Source organism: Choloepus didactylus, chromosome 18, assembly GCF_015220235.1.
Source record: "Choloepus didactylus isolate mChoDid1 chromosome 18, mChoDid1.pri, whole genome shotgun sequence".
NCBI classification, from domain to species: Eukaryota; Metazoa; Chordata; class Mammalia; order Pilosa; family Megalonychidae; genus Choloepus; species Choloepus didactylus.
Window position 1 is genome coordinate 60,209,365 of NC_051324.1, and position 18,685 is coordinate 60,228,049.

At 45.4% G+C, this 18,685-nt stretch overlaps 1 protein-coding gene across 1 annotated transcript; it reads right to left on the reverse strand.

The window, feature by feature from the left end:
• Positions 1-17,721: 17,721 nt before the first annotated feature.
• RPRML (reprimo like) lies at positions 17,722-18,631 on the reverse strand. Its single transcript, XM_037810025.1, has one exon. The coding sequence runs from the start codon at positions 18,365-18,367 to the stop codon at positions 18,005-18,007; it is 363 nt and encodes a 120-aa protein (XP_037665953.1). The 5' UTR covers positions 18,368-18,631; the 3' UTR covers positions 17,722-18,004.
• Positions 18,632-18,685: the final 54 nt, after the last annotated feature.

The following is an 18,685-nucleotide window of genomic DNA, read 5'->3' on the forward strand; positions in this document are numbered from 1 at the left end:
ATAAAACTGATCAATAGTCCATAAGATTAGTCCCGAATCTGAATCTGTTATTCAACAAATCTTGCAATATTTTAACAGATCCCGTCCCTTCCTACATAGGATTGTAGGCAGAAAGTACCTTCCACATAAGGCAAAAATTCAGCTTTGCAAGCTTTTCTTGTTTCACATATTCCTTGACTGGCATGTAACGACGAATCCCTTTATTGGAAGCTTGTCAAATCTGAGTAGAGGGGGCCACCATTTGTTTACTGCCTTGTGACTCCTGTTGGTTGGGAGACCCTGGAGCAGCCTGAGTAGCTGGCAGAGCTAGCAGAACAGGGTATCACCAGCCTGCTCAATTCAACATGCTGGCTCTGTCTTTGTATCCTAGCCCAGCCCCATCTCAAGCCTAAAGCCTTTTAAACAGCAGCTATGCAATGAAAAGTTGTTGAGGAAGGCTGCTAATGTAGGATCTTAAAGGAGGTGATAGATTCCCAAAAGAGTCAAAGAAAACCATTCAGGAAGGAAAAATAGTCTGAGTATAGGTGGCATGTATGAGATGGGCGAGGCTGCCCACGGAGGACTGAATATGAACTACAGAGAGCAGAGAGCAAAGGCGAGGAGGGATGGGGAGAGGACATGAAGGGCAGCGGGCAAGAAGGGAGTTGATGGAAGCGGTTATGTAGGTTGAAAGTGCTTTGGCAGAAAAAGCTATGGGGAGATGGGACCAGATCTTGGACAAAAGGGAGACATGATTAAAATATATATATATAGTGCCAAAGACAAAGGATCCAGACATCTGCATGTGGAAGGGTGAGCACTGAAGGGGAATGGGGCCAGGCATGGCCCAGGGTTCTGCAGCAGGGATCCAGTATGCATGGTTAGGGCTGTGGAGTTTGGGGGTCTGGGTGAGTGACACCTCAACATTTGACAGGTTTGCCTCTCAGAGGAAGATGCGGGGGGCTCTGGCTCAGTGCCCCATCAAGGGGCTGATGGCTCTAGGATCTAGGATTCTGCTTTGGGGGTCCACTGCTGCCAAATGTCATTGGCTGTGGGCCACCCCATCCACAATCCATGGAGAGCAGATCTCCTTGTCCTCAAATATCCAGGACTTTCTTTCTTTGGGTAGAAACTGGCCAGGGGGCCTCAGAGGAGACTGGGATGGGAAGTGGGCTGCCGAGAAGCTTTAATCCAGGTAAATTTCCTTAGAGGGCAAGGGAGAAAGGTAAAGAGGCTTCAACCTCCTCATTTTACAGGCATCCATATCACACACCAAATAAGGAGAAAGATGGAACACATTTGCGCAATAACTCAAGACAGGGTCTCCATGGCAACAATTACCCAAAATTTACTCCTGACAGTCGCAACAGCAGGAGCTAGCAAAGGAGACTCTGGGGGTGGGAAAAGTGCGTGGGGACTCAGAGGATGGCTTCCTTTTATTCTTAAACTTGAAGTAAGTGCTGACAGCAGGAACCAAGGCATCTCAGAGCTTGACTAAGCCAAGAGCCACGGGAAGCTGGAGCTGGAAGGAGCCTTAAGATGAGCTACTCTGAGGTCTGGGTGTGGAACCCTCCAGGAGGATGTGCTAGCTCAGGGCTGAGGAGGACTGGGCCATGGGGCACCACTTCTCCCTCCACTTCCCTGTGACGGACGAGACTTCTTCCTGACCTCCCTGGGTCTGGGGGTGGACATGAGGGATGGGCCCTACCTTCCAGGAAGCCAAAGGCTCTGAGGAATTTGAGTCTGCCTGAAGCCTCCGTCCAATCCATAAAAATCTCTCCCTGGGTTTGGAGAACTGAATTCTAGGCTACTTTGCCCCTAGGCTTGCTGTATGACCCCCTCAGTTTTCCCCACAGTGACAAGTACAGCCATCCTTGAAGAATTATTACAAGGCTGAGTGAGATGGCAAAAGAGATTGGAAAATTCTGTGACCAAAGTAAAATCTATTGCAAAAACACAAGGTCTCTGTGTGGCCACACAGGGACACCTGACAAAATGCGCTGTCCCAAGGCGCTCCTCAATAGGCGGAGTCATTTCCTAGGAGGGATGACAGCCAGCATCAGGAAGGCCTGTGGGACCCAGGGGTGGGCAGGGAGAGGTGCCGGGGAAGGCGGCCGGGAGTGCAGGGAGGAGATTGTCTTAGCAGCAGAAGCATCTGCTTCCTACCTGCAGACAGAGGGACAGACTGGCTGATAGAGTGAGCTCAGAGGCGGCCCCACCCCGTAGCGAAGTGTGAAACCTCCTAATTTTTTTTTTTTTTTATTTTTTATTTTTTATTATTTTTTTTTGTGTCAATACTTTGTTTCTTTTTATTGCAAAGTAGTATTACATTGTATGTTCACCATCTGAAGGGTACATGGGATGAACTCAGTATTTGTCTCTATGAAGAAAACTTCTATGAGTTTTCAGGCACAGGTTTTGTGTGAACATAAATTTTCAAGCTCTTGGAATGTGATGGTTGGGTCATAGGATAACAGCATGTATAGCATTATAAATAATTGCCAGAATGTATCCTAAATTGCCTGCCATTTTGCATTCCTCACAGTAATGCATGAGACACTTGTTCCACATATTTGTCAGCTCTTGGTATTTTCAGTTTTACTTAAAAGCCATTCATATAGGCATGCAGTGGTATATCACTGAAATTTTAATTTGCATTTCCTAATAACTAGTGATGTCAACCATCTTTTCAAGTCCTATTTGCCATCCATATATCTTCTTGAGTGAAATGTCTGTTCACATCTTCTGCTCATTTCCTTTCCTTGGATATGTTTGCTTTCTTACTGTTGGATTTCAAGAGTTCTTTGTGACTTCTAGATATAAGCCCTGTGTCACATAAGTGATTTGTAAGTATTTTCTGCTAATCTGTGGCTTGTGTATTCACTCTTGTGTCTTTCGGAGAGCAGAAGTGTTAAATTTGTATGAAGTACATGTTGGAAGTTAAGCAGTTATCTTAGGTTAGTTGTCTTTTTCTTACTCCCTTGCTATGGTCTCTTTGAAATGTTCTTTTATTGTATGTTTGTTTTCTTTTTAACTTTTTTTTTCATACAGTTGATTTGAAAAAAGAAGGGAAAGTTAAAAAAAAAAAAAAAAAAGAAAAAAGACAAACAAGGAAAAAAAAAAAAACAACAAAAAAAAAAACGATTTTGTGCCCCCTTGAGGAGCCTGTGGAGAATGCAGGGGTATTCGCCTACCCCACCTCCATGGTTGCTAACATGACCACAGACATAGGGGACTGGTGGTTTGATGGGTTGAGCCCTCTACCATAAGATTTACCCTTGGGAAGACGGTTGCTGCAAAGGAGAGGCTAGGCCTCCCTGTATTTGTGCCTAAGAGTCTCCTCCTGAATGCCTCTTTGTTGCTCAGATGTGGCCCTCTCTCTCTGGCTAAGCCAACTTGAAAGGTGAAATCACTGCCCTCCCCCCTACGTGGGATCAGACACCCAGGGAAGTGAATCTCCCTGGCAACGTGGAATATGACTCCCGGGGAGGAATGTAGACCCGGCATCATGGGATGGAGAACATCTTCTTGACCAAAAGGGGGATGTGAAAGGAAATGAAATAAGCTTCAGTGGCAGAGAGATTCCAAAACGAGCCGAGAGATCACTCTGGTGGGCACTCTTACGCACACTTTAGACAACCTTTTTTAGGTTCTAAAGAATTGGGGCAGCTGGTGGTGGATACCTGAAACTATTAAACTACAACCCAGAACCCATGAATCTCGAAGACAGTTGTATAAAAATGTAGCTTATGAGGGGTGACAGTGGGATTGGGAATGCCATAAGGACCAAACTCCACTTTGTCTAGATTATGGATCGATGTGTAGAAAAGTAGGGGAAGCAAACAAACAGACAAAGGTACCTAGTGTTCTTTTTTACTTCAATTGCTCTTTTTCACTCTAATTATTATTCTTGTTATTTTTGTGTGTGTGCTAATGAAGGTGTCAGGGATTGATTTAGGTGATGAATGTACAACTATGTAATGGTACTGTAAACAATCGAAAGTACAATTTGTTTTGTATGACTGCGTGGTATGTGAATGTATCTCAATAAAATGATGATTAAAAAAAAAAAAAAAAAAAAGAAAGTGAAAAAAAAAAATAAAAAAAAAAAAAAAAAAAAAAAAAACTACAACCCAGAACCCATGAATCTCGAAGACAGTTGTATAAAAATGTAGCTTATGAGGGGTGACAGTGGGATTGGGAATGCCATAAGGACCAAACTCCACTTTGTCTAGTTTATGGATGGATGTGTAGAAAAGTAGGGGAAGCAAACAAACAGACAAAGGTACCTAGTGTTCTTTTTTACTTCAATTGCTCTTTTTCACTCTAATTATTATTCTTGTTATTTTTGTGTGTGTGCTAATGAAGGTGTCAGGGATTGATTTAGGTGATGAATGTACAACTATGTAATGGTACTGTAAACAATCAAAAGTACAATTTGTTTTGTATGACTGCGTGGTATGTGAATATATCTCAATAAAATGATGATTAAAAAAAAAAAAAAAAAAAAAAAAAAAAAAAAATTTGTATGAAGTACAGTTTTTCAACTTTTCCTCTCTTAGTCTGGACTATGCTTATGTCATATATAAGTATTCTTTGTCTAACTCAAGGTCACAAAGATCTTCTCCCATATTTTTGTTTCTAAGTTTTATAGTTCTAGATTTTGCATTCAGATCTTTATTCTGTTGGATCATTCCCACTGGAAAATAAGTTAAGTTGCCATTCTTTCAACTTAAAAATCCTCCCTTGATCTCCCTCTCCCACCACCAGATACTACATTTCTTTCCTTCACCATGCAGTGAAACCCCTCTAAAGAATGATGTCTACTTGGGGTGTCAAATTCCCCTCCCCCACTCCCTGTAGGCTCTGAGACTCCTCTAAGACACATGGAGGAAACCTCCTAATTTTATTTTTTTTTAAAAGAAGTTTGGCTCAAAAGGAAAAGAATTCTGCTTTCTTTTATGAAAAGCCTAACTCCCAAATTCCAGGATTTATTCTTTTTGCCTGTAAGTGCCTAAGAGAAATTGGCAATTCTTCAGATCCTGTAGCCCAAGCTGCATTTAAAGCTCTTGAGAAAGGAACCATCTTTCCAACTTTCTTTTGGGAGCTATGAAAACAGGAAGTTTTGCTCTGTCCCTAGAGCAAAGAAAAAGGTTCTGCTGGGTCTTACCTGCATTTGGAAACACAGATTTTTGGGGAAAAAAAAACAAATCAGGGGCTGAAGAGTTTTATGGATGTTTTAACCACTTGTTTGTCCCTCACTTTACGAGGTAGAGGTCACCCGATACAATAACTTGCTTTTTAAAGTAAAACTTTTCATACCCATGGACAGCAAACCCCTTACACTGAATTATGGTGAGACAGTATTAAGCTAGAGCATTTCTTGAGCACTTTTTCTACTTCAGGGTCTCTCCTTTGCCAGCCCACTCTCCATCCCCAAACTCTTCCCTTCCCTTTTTTCTCCCTCACCATGGAAAATCCTCCCATCTCTGGAGTTCCATTCTTTTCACCCTGAAGCTGACTTCCTTATCTCCCTTTCTGGACTGAGCAGGAAGAGAGAGATGCAAGAGAGAGTCCATCTGAGGGAGGCTGGCTCGCAGGGTGGACTCTGGCGTGACCACCATGGTCTAAGGTCCAGCCCTCAGCTGTAGGGTCCAGTTGCTCAACTGGGCCAGGGCACCCAAAAGTGGTCTCTTGGGACAGACTCATGCTGCCCCAAACTCAGTGATAGGCTATCCAAATGCCATTTTCTGAATTCCAAATGGAAGGGCAAGGGGCTGCGTTTTCTATCACTGGATGACTCGTGCTGGGAACTCCTTTCTTGGAGTCAAGAGACAAGGGAAGCCAAGATAGAGATCAGAAGGTCACTTGGAGAACAGAGAGGCAGGGCGAGGAGGCAGTGGTCTCCAGGGATGCAATACACAGAGCAGAGTGGGTCACCTCCTTGGAGTGCAGAATGCTCAGCACCTGCTCCACTCATTACTTCATTTGATAGATAATCACCGAACACCTGCTGTGCAAGCACTCTGCTAGGTACAGGGGACTCAGTAGCAGGAAAAAAGGCAGTGGAGGGGGGAGATGTGGAACTTTGTGAAAGATGCTGCTATGAGCATGAAAAGACAAGTCACGGATTGGGAGAATTAATCACAAACCACAAATCTGCCGAAGGACTTCTGCTCAAAAGATACAAAGAACTCCTAAAAGATATAAAGAAAAGGAAAGAAAAAGAGAATAAAAATGGGACACTACTGAAAAAAGGAACTAAATACAAAAAAAGGTAGTAATGGAGTAATTGAAGAATAAATAACATACAAGATGTACAGAAGAAAGCAAATAGCTACATGGAAGAAATAAATCCTCCCTCCTCAGTTATTGCCTCAAATGACAATGGAATAAACTCCCTTATTAAGAGGCAGAGATCAGAAGATTGGATGAAAAAGCATGATCCATCTATATGCTGTCTGCACGAGACTCACTTTAGGTACAAAGACAAAAAAGACTGAAAGTAGAAGGGTGAAAAAATATATTCCATGCAAACAATAATCAAAAGAGAGCTGGAATGGCTATACTGTTGCCAGACAAAATAGACTTCAAAGACTACAAGAGACAAAGAAGGAAATTATATATTGATAAAAGGTTCAATCCAGCAAGAAGATATAATGATGATAAACATGTGTGCACCTCATAACAGAGTCCCAAATATATGGAGTAAAAATTGACAGAATTGAAGGGAGAAATAGAAATAGAAGATCTGAAAGAATCCACAAGAAAATACTAGACCTTGTAAATGAATTGAGCAAAGTTGCAGGGTACAAAATAAACATACAGAAGTCAGTTGGGTTCCTATACACCAGTATTGAGCAACCTGAAAAGGAAATCAAAAAAACAACTCCATTTGCAACAGCAACTAAAAGAATAAAATACCTAGGAATAAATTTAACCAACCAAGGAGGTAAAAGACTTGTACACTGAAAACCACAAAACACTGCTGAAAGAAATTGAAGACCTAAATAAATTCATGGATTTGAAGACTTAGTATTGTTAAGATGCCACTACTGCCTAAAGCAATCTACAAATTTATTGTAATCCCTATAAAAATTCTTGTAGCCTGTTTTGCTGAAATGGAAAAGCTGATGCTCAAATTTGTTTGGAATTGCAAGGAGCCCTGAAGAGCCAAAAACAGCCAAAACAAGCAAACAACAACAACAAAAAACCACAAACAAGGAAACAAAACAAAACAAAAAACCACAAAAAATCAGGCCTCACACTTCCTAATTTCAAAACTTACTACAAAGCTACAGTAATTAAAACAGTGTGGTACTTACTATAAGGGATAGATGTATAGACAAATGGGATAAATCCACACATCTATGGCCAGTTGATTTTTTAAAAATTCAGTTTTATTGAGATATATTCACATACCATATAATCATCCATGATGTACAATTAACTGTTCACAGTACCATCATACAATTTGCATTCATCACCCCAATCTATTTTTGAACATTTTCCTTATACCAGAAAGAATCAGAATAAGAATAAAAAATAAAAGTAAAAAAGAACACCCAAATCATCCCCCCCATCCCACCCTCATCCCCATTTTTCTACTCATCCATCCATACACTGGATAAAGAGAATGCAATCCACAGGGTTTTCACCATCGCACTGTCACCGCTTATAATCTGCTTTGTTATACAGTCATCTTCAAGAGTCAAGGCTATTGGGTTGGAGTTTGGTAGTTTCAGGTATTTACTTCTAGCTATTCCAATACATTAAAATGTAAAAAGTGTTATCTATGTAGTGTGTAAGAATGTCCACCAGAGTGACCTCTAATCTCCATTTGAAATCTCTGAGCCACTGAAGCTTTATTTTGTTTTATCTCGCATCCCCCTTTTGGTCAAGATGTTCTCAATCCCATGATGCCGGGTCCAGATTCATCCCCAGGAGTCATATCCTGCGTTGTCAGGGAGATTTACAACCCTGGGAGTCAGGTCCCACGTGGAGGGGAGGGCAATGAGATCACCTGCCAAGGTAGCTTAGTTAGAAAAAGAGAGTATGACCAGTTGATTTTTGGCAAGATCCGAAATACATTCAATGGGGCAATAGTAGTTTTTTCTAAAAAATGGTGCTGGGACAATTGGAAATCCACAAGCAAAAGAATGAATGTGGTCTCCTACCTCTCAAAATATTAAAAAATTAGTTCAAAATAGATTAACAACCTAAATATAAGTGCTAATACAAAAACATTTACAAGAAAACATTGGGACTTTGTAATAGGCAATTTTTAGATTTTACACCAAAAGCACAAGGAACAAAAGACAAAGAAGACAAAATGGACTTCATTGAAATTAAAAACATTTGTCATCAAAGGACAGTATAAAGAAAGTGAAAAGACAACCCACAGAGTGGAGGGAAAATATTTGAAAATCATATATCTGATAAGCATTTTATACCCCAAATATAGAAAGTGCTCCTATAACCACAACAAAAAGACAACCCTATTTTTAAAATGGGCCAAGGATTTGTATAGACAGTTCTCCAAAGAAGGTATTCAAATGACCAATAAACAAATGAAAAGATGCTCAACATCATTAGACATGAGGGAAATGCAAATTAAAACTATAAGATACCACTTCACACCCACTAGGATGGCTATTATTCTAAAAACTGAAAATAACAAGTGTTGATAAGTTTGCAGAGATATAGGAACTCTCCTGCATTGATGTTGGGAATGTAAAATGGTGCAGCCACTGTGGAAAACAGTGCTGGTTCCTAGAAAGTTAAACATAGAATTACCATATGACATGGCAATTCCACTCCTAGGTATATACCCCAAAGAATTGAAAGCAGGGACTCTGACAGATATTTGTATGCCAGTATCACATTATTTACATGGCCAAAAGGTGGAAGCAACCCAAGTGTCCACTGACAGATGAATGGATAAACAAATGTGGTATATTCATGCAAAGGAATATTATTCAGCCATAAGAAGAAATTAAGTGCTGGTACATGCCACAACATGGATGAACCTTGAAGATATCATGTTGAGTGAGATAACCCAGATACAAAAGGGCAATTATTGTATGATTTCTCTTTTGTAAAGTCCTTAAATAAGCAAATTCATAGAAACAGAAAGCAGAACGGTGGTTACCAGAGATGGGGTGAATGGGGAGTTATTGCTAAATGAGTATGAGTTTTGGTTTGGGATGATGAAAATAGTCTGGAAATAGTGGTGAAAGTTACACAGTACTGTCAATGTACTTAATGTCAAAGAATTGTCCACTTAAAATGGTTAAAATGATTTTTATGTTCTATGTTTACCACAATTAAAAATAATCTTTTTTTAAAAAAACATGATGAGATACCACTTCATACCTACTAGAAAGGCTTTAAAAAAAAAAAAAAAAAAAAGCAAAAACAAAACCCTGACAACACCCAGTGCTGGTGAGAATGCAGAGATCAGTGGTTGCCAGGGAGGGTTTGATTACAAAGTAGCAGCACAATGGAGATTTTTGGTGATTATTGAACTGTTCTTGATTATGTTGATGATTACATGACTCTAAGCATTTGTCAAAACTCATAGAACTGTGCACCAAAAATAGTGAATTTTACAGTATGTAAATTTAAAAATAAAAAAGACATTTATAATGACTAATGTGGGAAAATAAGAAAAAAACAAGACAGGAATAACATTCTAGGCAAAAATAACTTGGTAGATGGGAGAAGTGATCAGATCTTAAACATTTTAAAGTCCTTGTTTTGTTTGGGATAAAAGTAGATAAGTTGATTAATTTCCAACTCTTCTCAAGGTTGTCATTAAAAATTGAAGTGTAACCACTAAAAGAACAGAAATAAAATGCATAACTTCAAAACCAGAAGAAGTCATGAAAGAAGAAACAAAAAACGAAACAAAACAAAACCACAAAATAAAGAAAAAGAGTGGTAAATACAGAACACTGATAAGATGACAGAAATAAATCTAAATACATCAGTCATCACAATAAATGGAAACAGATGAAACTCACTAGTGAAAAGATTATATTTTTAAGAAATCCAGCTATATGATACATACAAGATATAATGATACAGGAAACTTGTGAGGAAAGGTCTGAAGAAAAGAAAATATTAACCCAAAGAAATCTGGTGTAGAAATACTAATATCCAACAAAAAAATCTGCACCCTTTATTTGATACCTGCTGTATGCAGAGTCCTGTCCTGGACCTGTAGGGTGATATGGAAGAAATAGAAAGATGATTCCTATCCTAGGGGACTATAGTTAGGATGGTGACCACAACAAGTCCACATTAATTTATTTAGTTAGCAAATATTTATTCAGCACCTCTTTGTAAACCCAATGAGAAATGATAGATCTAAAAAAAGGATAAGGGGGTGAAGCATACTTGGAATTCCAGTGATAAAAACCATTTGTTGATCAATGTAGTAGTTGGTTCCCAAAGATGCCCCCAGTGAACCGAGCCTCCCTGTACTCATGCCTTTGTGTCATTTCCTCCCACACTGAAACTGGAATGGCTCTGTGACTCACTTTAATAAATAGAATGTGGCAATTTGTGCTTAAGCCTTATGCAAGCCTGGAAACTTCTGCTCTTGCACTTTGAGGAAGAAAACTGCCATGTAATAAATCCAGGGGGAGACCATATGGAGAAGCTGTGTGGAAAAGCTGCCTGGAGAACAAGATGTTGTGAGACTACTGGGAGAGGAGAGAAGTCCAGTAGCCCCACCTGAGCCCAGCCTTACAGCTGTTCCCATCAAGGTGCCAGACTTGTGAGTGATCTCTCGTGGACACTCCAGCTGGTGAGTCCCTAGATGGCCGTAGCCCCAGCCGACATCACATGCAGCAGCAGAACTGCCCAGCTGATCACAGTCAATCCACAGAACCACGAGAGATAATAGGATAGTTATTGTTTTAAATCGGACATTTTGGGGTAGTTTTAAATACGGCTATAGCTAGCCAAAGCAATCATTTTCGATGTATGTCACACATTGTGCTAACCATTTTCATAAACAATGTTATTTAATCCTTTCAGCAATACTAACAGGTATGTGTCATTAATCCTCATGCTACAAATGAAGGAAGTGAGCTTTAGAGCTAATAAGGAGCAGCAGCAGTGCTTGAATCCAGGGCTTCTTGGTTATGGGCTCCACACTCCCAACCACTGCATTACATGGCCCAGTTGGGGAACTGAGGGGAGAAAAACACAAGATATTTCAAAGCAAACCACAATTCTGTGCCCCTCCTAGTGTGAGCTTCCTTTAAGCCTCCCCTTCCTTGTCCTTTTCATCCTGTGCTACTGAGGAATGAAACATATTCTGGAAAGATGATCAGATAAGTAGGTGGATGGTATAAGTTGGGGATTTTATTATAGTTTTGACACATTTCATAACAAGCACTAATCATCTGCAGTGTTCCGTTGTCATTTGAAAAAAATGTAAAAGCTACACCTGCTCACTGCCTCTCTTTTCTTCCAGACAAAAGAACATATGTTCCTGACACGAGTCTGCCTTGTTCCCTACCTGCAGTCACCACCGGAGAAGGCTGGGCTTTGCGGCAAGTGGGGAGTGGCTGAGAATTTATGGGCTCTCCTCTCCCCTGCAGCCCAAGCAAGTTTCCAGGACTTTCCTGGTTCTGTCAGGTGTTAGGATAATTTTAGCCTCCACCTCAGTTTCACAGATGAAAAAAACAGAGATCCACAGAAGAGGTGTGGCTTCATCAAAACTCCATTGAGAACAAGTCAGAATCAGGCTGGGACTGCGTCTCCAGGTTTCTCCTCTAGTGCCCTCTGAACTCCACAGCCCTGGAGTCTCCTCTCTGGCTGCAAACTGGCTCCTGTCCTGATGGAGGTGACCTGAGTCCAGAAGTCTCCAGGAGTGAGACTGAGAACAGCCAGATCCTTCCGGGGTAGGACAAGGCCTAGGATGGCCCAGGAGCCCAACATATTTTCAGCACCAAGGACAGCTCAGATGGCCTATTACTGGGGAGGGGAGGGCTGCGAGGCTGATTGCCCAGCAAGGCAAAGAGAATAATGGGAGAGAGGGAAGGCACTATCTAGCCCAGCCTCCTCACTTTGCACAAAAGGGGACCCAGGAACAGAGAGCAGAAGTGACTTGTCCAAGGTCACACAGCAAGTCAATGTGCTGAGCCTCACACTTCTTTAGGTCCCCGTGGCTTATTGGCACAGCCAGGGCTTGAGTCAGTCTCTAAAATTAAGATCACCTGCCCTTGGGGTATGGCAAAGAAGAGGAAAATGGAAAACTAAAAAGAAACTGCAAAGAGCACCCGGCCCTGATGGGAAGGTCTGTGATTTGCCCCCTAACCGTGAGTTCTTGACAGGAGCTTCCTACTTCCCCTAGGTGATGTGGCCTTTCAGAAACAATTTAGTTACCATGGCAACCTCATTGCAGATTTCATCTCCATGGCAATCCATTGGATTTTTTTTTTCACCTTCCTGGTAACTGCACATGTGACTGCCTATATTTACCTCCCCCCAAATTAATATAAAATCACATTTTAAAAAATGGAGTATCTCATTATCCAAGCCTGCAATTGGGGCATAACAAGGCAGCTTGTAGAGTAGAGCACAGCCCAAGGCACAGGAAAGCACTCAGGGTGGTCTTTGGAGGAGCAGCTCTGCCCTCTCACAGTCATTGCAAACCTCTCCTAATCTTTATAGCTCAGTGCATCTTAAGCTCACCATGAGAAAAATAATGTCTCCTCTTCTGTATTTTACCTGGTGTCTTGCCCACAGAAAGGCCTCAGAGTTGCCTCTGCTGGCAAGAAGAGCTGGGGCAAAGAGACAGAGGCTGAACTTCTGGCCACAACCTCTTGCTCACGTTGTCCACTGCATCCCAGCTTGGGGCACCCCTGGAGCTGTTCCCACTTTTTGCAGGAGACCTCATTTGCCTGATCTGTGGGCTCTGGGCACCCCCTTCAACATGGCCTCACCTGTCATCCATTTTCCAGGAAAGCGGCATGGTTTCTGGTCCACTACAGACACTTCTCTATTCTCCACCAATGCTATGGATTTTTAAAATATCTGTCTTGATGTCTATAATGATATATAGCTGGCTGGAGTGGGTATTTATCCACCATCTCCCTCTCTCTCTCCCTCTCTCTCTCTCTCTCTCCTTTTTGTGTTTATAAATGACAACTTACTAATCAACTTATAGTTTGTCTAGTGATGGTGTTGGATCATTTATTTCATTACCATCTTCTTCAACATCAGTAGCAGTAGTGGTATTTGATGACTGAGGGGCTGCCACTACACTCTGTAATGAACACAGTGAGAAGAGCTCACCAAAAATGTTCCTCCACCACCCAAACAATGAAGCAGAAAAATTATGGCATGGCTTTATTTCAAAATTTCAATTAAAAATATGACATACACCAGCTGTTCACCTTCCACATGTCTTTTGAAAACAAACAGACTTGAATTTGAACCCTGGTTCCAATAATTATTAGCTGTCATTTTGGATGAGAGATTAAGCTCTTTGAGCCTTGGTGTATTAAATGGAGATGACAACAATATCTGCCTTGAAGAAATTATGTGATATGAGTTATGAGAAAAATTGGAAAGGATTATAAGACAAAAGATGAAAAGTGTTTCACACCTTTCCTGCCACATGGAGGATCCTCTCTAAATGGCTTATTAGCACCTCAAAGGGGAATAGTTTCCATGGACTTACCCCCCTACCCGCCACCACCCCTATCACTTCAGAATGGTTGCAGATTCCATCCTGAAGCCTGAAAATGCTTCCTGCCAAAAGATCCCAGGGAGATGAGCCAGAATGTGAGACCTCCAACACAGTCATCAGCTACATTCTTTCACCTAAGTCCACCTGCTGTCTCCTGATGCTGTCTCTGCATCAGGCCATGTCTGTTGGCCTGTCTGCCTGTGTCAGTCTGGGAATGTAGAGCTCTGAGTGTTAACTGCCAGGGCCACTGATCCCTGCTGACTGGCATGCTTCTCCAAGATGGTAGAGATGGGGGGGGGGCATCTCACACACACACACACACACACAGAGCCAGGTGACCAGTTTATGAGAGCCAGTTGTCTAACTCTGTTGGATTTTTTTTTGTCTATTCGTTTGTTTGCTTTTTGCTGAAAATTCTAGGGTGCTCCCCATGGATTAAGCTCTCCCTATCCATGGACTGGAGTGTAACTGTCACCAAATCTTGAGTTTAAGGGCATAGAGGCTGCAGGGGTAAACAGGTGCTGCCTCAGGACACCCCTCTTCCCCAGCTGCCATCTCAGGGGCCTGGAGACCTGCCTAGCCCAGCCTGAGCTGGGGTTTGGAGCCCCGGGTATCCATGTATCTGGTAAGATCTTGATTGATAAGAAAGGATCATAAGCTGCACTCAGAAACCCCACTAAAGTCCTCTGTATAAAATGGGGGAGGGGGTTTGAGTGTGTGTGTTGCACGTGTATGGCTTTTCCCCACAATTGGAGTGCTGGGTGTGGGTCAATTTTATCTGCACCCACCACTTCTTCTCAGGCTTCATTCTTTCCACTGCTGCCACCCCTGGTTCTCTAGGCTGCTCTTCGTCTGCTGTGAGTTGGGGTATCAGGGGAGCACGGGGAGGGCAACTCCCAGCAGCTGTAGCTGAGCACCCCTGTGGTGAACTCAGCTCAGACCAGCAAATAGAGAGGTAAGTGGAGGTGATGAGGTAAACCCTCCCTACTGCCCCCCCATCCTGGGGGACATCCTGCCAAGGAGGGCACATCTGACACCAGAAATACCACCCCCTGACTCAGAGGAAGAAAAGTGGAGGTGCCCTGAGGTGCCTGGCCCTAAGGAGCAGAGCGGGTGCAGGAGCAGGGGGTGGGGGCCAGGGCACTGCAGGCTGGGGCTGGACTCTAGCTCTGCCACCCCCTTGCTCACCCTGTCCCTGGCACAGTGCGGCCCACAGCAGCCTCACCATGGGCACTGGCTGCATGAATGGACTTGGGCAAACTCGTTAGACTGAGCCTTAGTCTCCCCTCCTACAAACAGGCAAGTAGGGGAAGTTCTGCTCCTCTTACTCACCAAGGCTGTGCAAGCCTGAGATCACAGAGAGTGGAAACTAGAGTTGCACAGGGAGGTCCTGGCTCTGCCCCTTCTCAGTAGACCTGGGAAACCTCATCTGTAAAAAGGAATGGAAATGAACCCTTGCCTTGAGGGTGTGGGGTAAAGCATAGAGCTTGGAGTTTGGCACATTAGACAGTCATATATGATTTTCATCCTGCCTTTGGAAGTTCTTTGGAAACTACAAAATGCTTTCCAAATATGAGATACTGCTTTTCTGTCCAGGGATCCCATGTCATAGAACCAAATATATTTTACTGAGAAAGAATTCACACAGTAAATAAAAATAACAGTAATCACAAGAATTGTCTCTTACATGCCAGGCACTGTGCTTGTGCTGCTGCTTTACACACTTCATCTCTTGTGGGCTATGGGTCCTATTGCCTCATTTTGTGCATAAGCCAACTGAGGCACAGAGATGTTGAGTTACTTCTCCAAAGTCACAGAGCTAGGGGGCAGGGCAGTGAGGATTTCAAAGACCAGGGTCCCAGGCCTTCTCTATTCTGAAGACAGGACCCTCTGAGATTTGGCCCTTATATCCTGGGCAGGCTTCGTAGGAAGAGCTCTCACTGCCCGGGTGGAGAACCAGCCCCTTCTCCATCCTCCACCCAGATTGCTCCAGGCTTGGGATTCACATCCAGGCTCCCCTCCCTGCAGCACTGGGCCTCGTGCTCTTATGTAACTCGGTGCTCCCACCCCCACCCCTGCAGTTAATATAAGGCCGCCCAGTAACCACACTGCAAGACAGCCAGGCCTCAGGGTGAACCAGCAGGGGCGGCAATTGTGGTCCCTCACCCTCCACCCCATCCCAGGATCCCACCACGTGAGCTGTCTTCCTCCCACCTTGCGGCTTGAGTCTGCCTGCATGTGTGAACATACGCTCACGCACATGTGCCCGTAAGTGCGTGCCCCCCCCGCCACATGTGCAGAGTTGTATATGTGGGTGTACCACTTATGGGAAGGATGACAGCAGGTGGTACCTGTCTCCTCTGTCCTCTTTCTTTTTAAACAGTGGGAATCCTAAAAAACTTCCCCACTAATGCTTTTCTTTTCAGCATGTTCAGGAAACAACTCTTGCATTGCCTTCCTCTTGCCCCAGTCACAATTAGTAGCAGACTCATTTTATCAGAAGGAAGTGTCTGTCATGTTCCCTCCAACTCAGACAGCCAGGAAATGGGGTCTAAGCCCATGTTCCTCCCGAAACCCTCGTTTCCCAGTCATTTGGGGTTTTGCCTGAATGTATGCAGTTGTCTGACCTGCGTTCTCCAAGCCATCAGGTCAACCTAGGCCCCAGACACCTGTCTGGGAAGCCAAATACCGGGGCTGCCTAAATCACTAAAGGCTGTTCTCCCCCAATCAGGCTGAGGCTGCAAGTCACACCAAAGCATCAAAAGAACGTTCTCCACATTACAGGCCTTACCCCATAGACGACTTGCAAGGAGCCCTTGTGCCCCTGACCTTCACAATCCTGTCCTAACTGGACAAACCCTCCCAGAGCTGAGGCTGGGGCAGGGGGTGGGTGGGAGGGAGGCACATCCAGATGATGGTGATTCTGACTGCACAGGAGGGCTTGGGAGCCAGGAAGATTCTGGATTCTCCATAGTCAGTAACCAGCTATGCTTTTGTTGAGATACCTGCCCCTGCCCCTGGGCCCCAACGACTGAAATAGTGCCAGGACATGAGATTGAGTTTCCCGTCACTTTTCCTTTCCCAATCCAGTTAAGGCTTCAGCCATCTGTCTTCTCATTCACCTTCACTTCCACTCATAGTAAAGAGAGAAGAGAGGGGAAAATCCACCAGAGCCCACTCCCAAACCTTCCAAGTAGCAGGGTGTCCTAGTGGGGCTGGCACTAGGCTAAGGGGGCAAGCTCAGGCCACAAGGCCCAGCCCCCTGCCCTGGGGCCCTATAACTGAATTTTTAACTAGATCCAGTTCCCCCCATCCCTTCCCTGGCAATTGAATTTTATTTGTTCATTGTCCTGATTATTAATTTTACTGTATCCCTCTTCCCCCTTTGGACTCAATTCACTGATTTTGTTTTTTTTTCCCCCCTTTCAAAAAATAGACTCAAATTTCCCAAAGACTTAATTAATCTCGCCAACTGATGGGTGGGTCTGTAGGACTTGCCTCCGCGGCTGCCGGCTCCAAAAACCGTTTTCTTTGCGCTCCCAGGCTACAGCCTCCGCGGGGCCGGGGCCGGGGACAGGCGGGGATGGGGAGGGGGCTGCTCTGCCTCGACGGCTCCCCCGCAGGGAGTCCAGGCGTCTACACGCGGGGGCTAGCTTCTCCTGGATCGACTCAAAGTGTCCGCCGCTAAGGCACATGTCACTCCCCTTGACACACACCTTGATACCCACACACTCTAACACACGTACACACACACACACACACACACACACACCACAGAGGCGCGACTGGGAAGCCCCCGGAAGCCCGATGGCTGCAGTTTTATTACAAGATTTCTTTTAAAATGCAAAATCAGAGCAACAAGCTCAGCTACTCGGATTCTTCAACTCTCCCCCGACCCTGCTCGTAACCGCCCCCACCCCCCCACCACAACACACAAAACTCCCACGCGAGCGATCTCAGCCACAAATTGCATTCCACACCCACTCGCACTCCGCCCCAACTTCTCAAAAAAAATGGTTAAGAAACCCTAACCCCTCACCCATCCACCCTCTACTCTCCCCCTCCAACCTTCCGCCCCCCAGGGTCAAGGCTGAAGCCCCCTCCGGATCAAGCCGGGCGTGGAAGTCCCTTCCCGCGCTGCAGCCGCCAATCCCGCCGCATCCCGGGACCCGGTGCCCCGAGGCGCGTCGCTGCCCACCGCGCTGTCCGCCCGGAGACGGCTGCAGAGGTCCGGGAGCGGGGCGAGGGTCCTGCCCTTCCTTCTTCTCTTCCTTCAAGAACCGCTCGCGAGGGCGGGCCGCGGCGGGGCGGCGCTCAGTACAGCCCCAGGATGGCGGCGCCCACGTCCTTGGAGGGCCGGCGCTCCTCCACCAGAAAGTTGATCATGCTCTCCGACTTGATGAGCAGGTTGCAGCCCAGGAAGAAGACGCCGAAGACCACGGTGAGCGACAGCACGCAGAGCACAGCGATCTGCGCCACGCGCGACACCCACAGGCTGCGCTCGTCGGGGGCCAGCCCTGCGGGGACCCCGTCGCCGGCCGCCAGCGGCGCGCCCCCGGGGCAGCAGCCCAGCCACGTGCCCAGCCCGTGGCTGCGGTTCCCCAGGGCCGGCCCGCCGCCGCCGCCCGCGCCGCCCGCCGCCTCCAGGCCGCTGTGGTTCAGGAAGGTCGCGTTCATCGCTCGGCCGCCAGCCCCACGTCCCGGCTCGCGGGTCCGGGCGCACGGGGAGGCTGGCCCGCGGCCGCGCGCTCGGGCTCGCTTCGGAGCACCCGGTTGACTGGTGCCCGGGGAGGGAGGAGGCGGGGAGGAAGGGCGCCCTGGCACCCCCTCGCGCTGCCTCCGCTGTTCACCCGACGGGAAGCGGCGGCGGAGTGGAGAGAGCAACAGGCAGCGTAGGAGCCGGAGCCGCAGAGCAGCGCGCGTCGCCGTCGCCCGCGGCGCTCCCAGCCCGCCCGCGGCCCCTCCCCCAGCCACCGCCCGCCCCCGGGCCCCGCC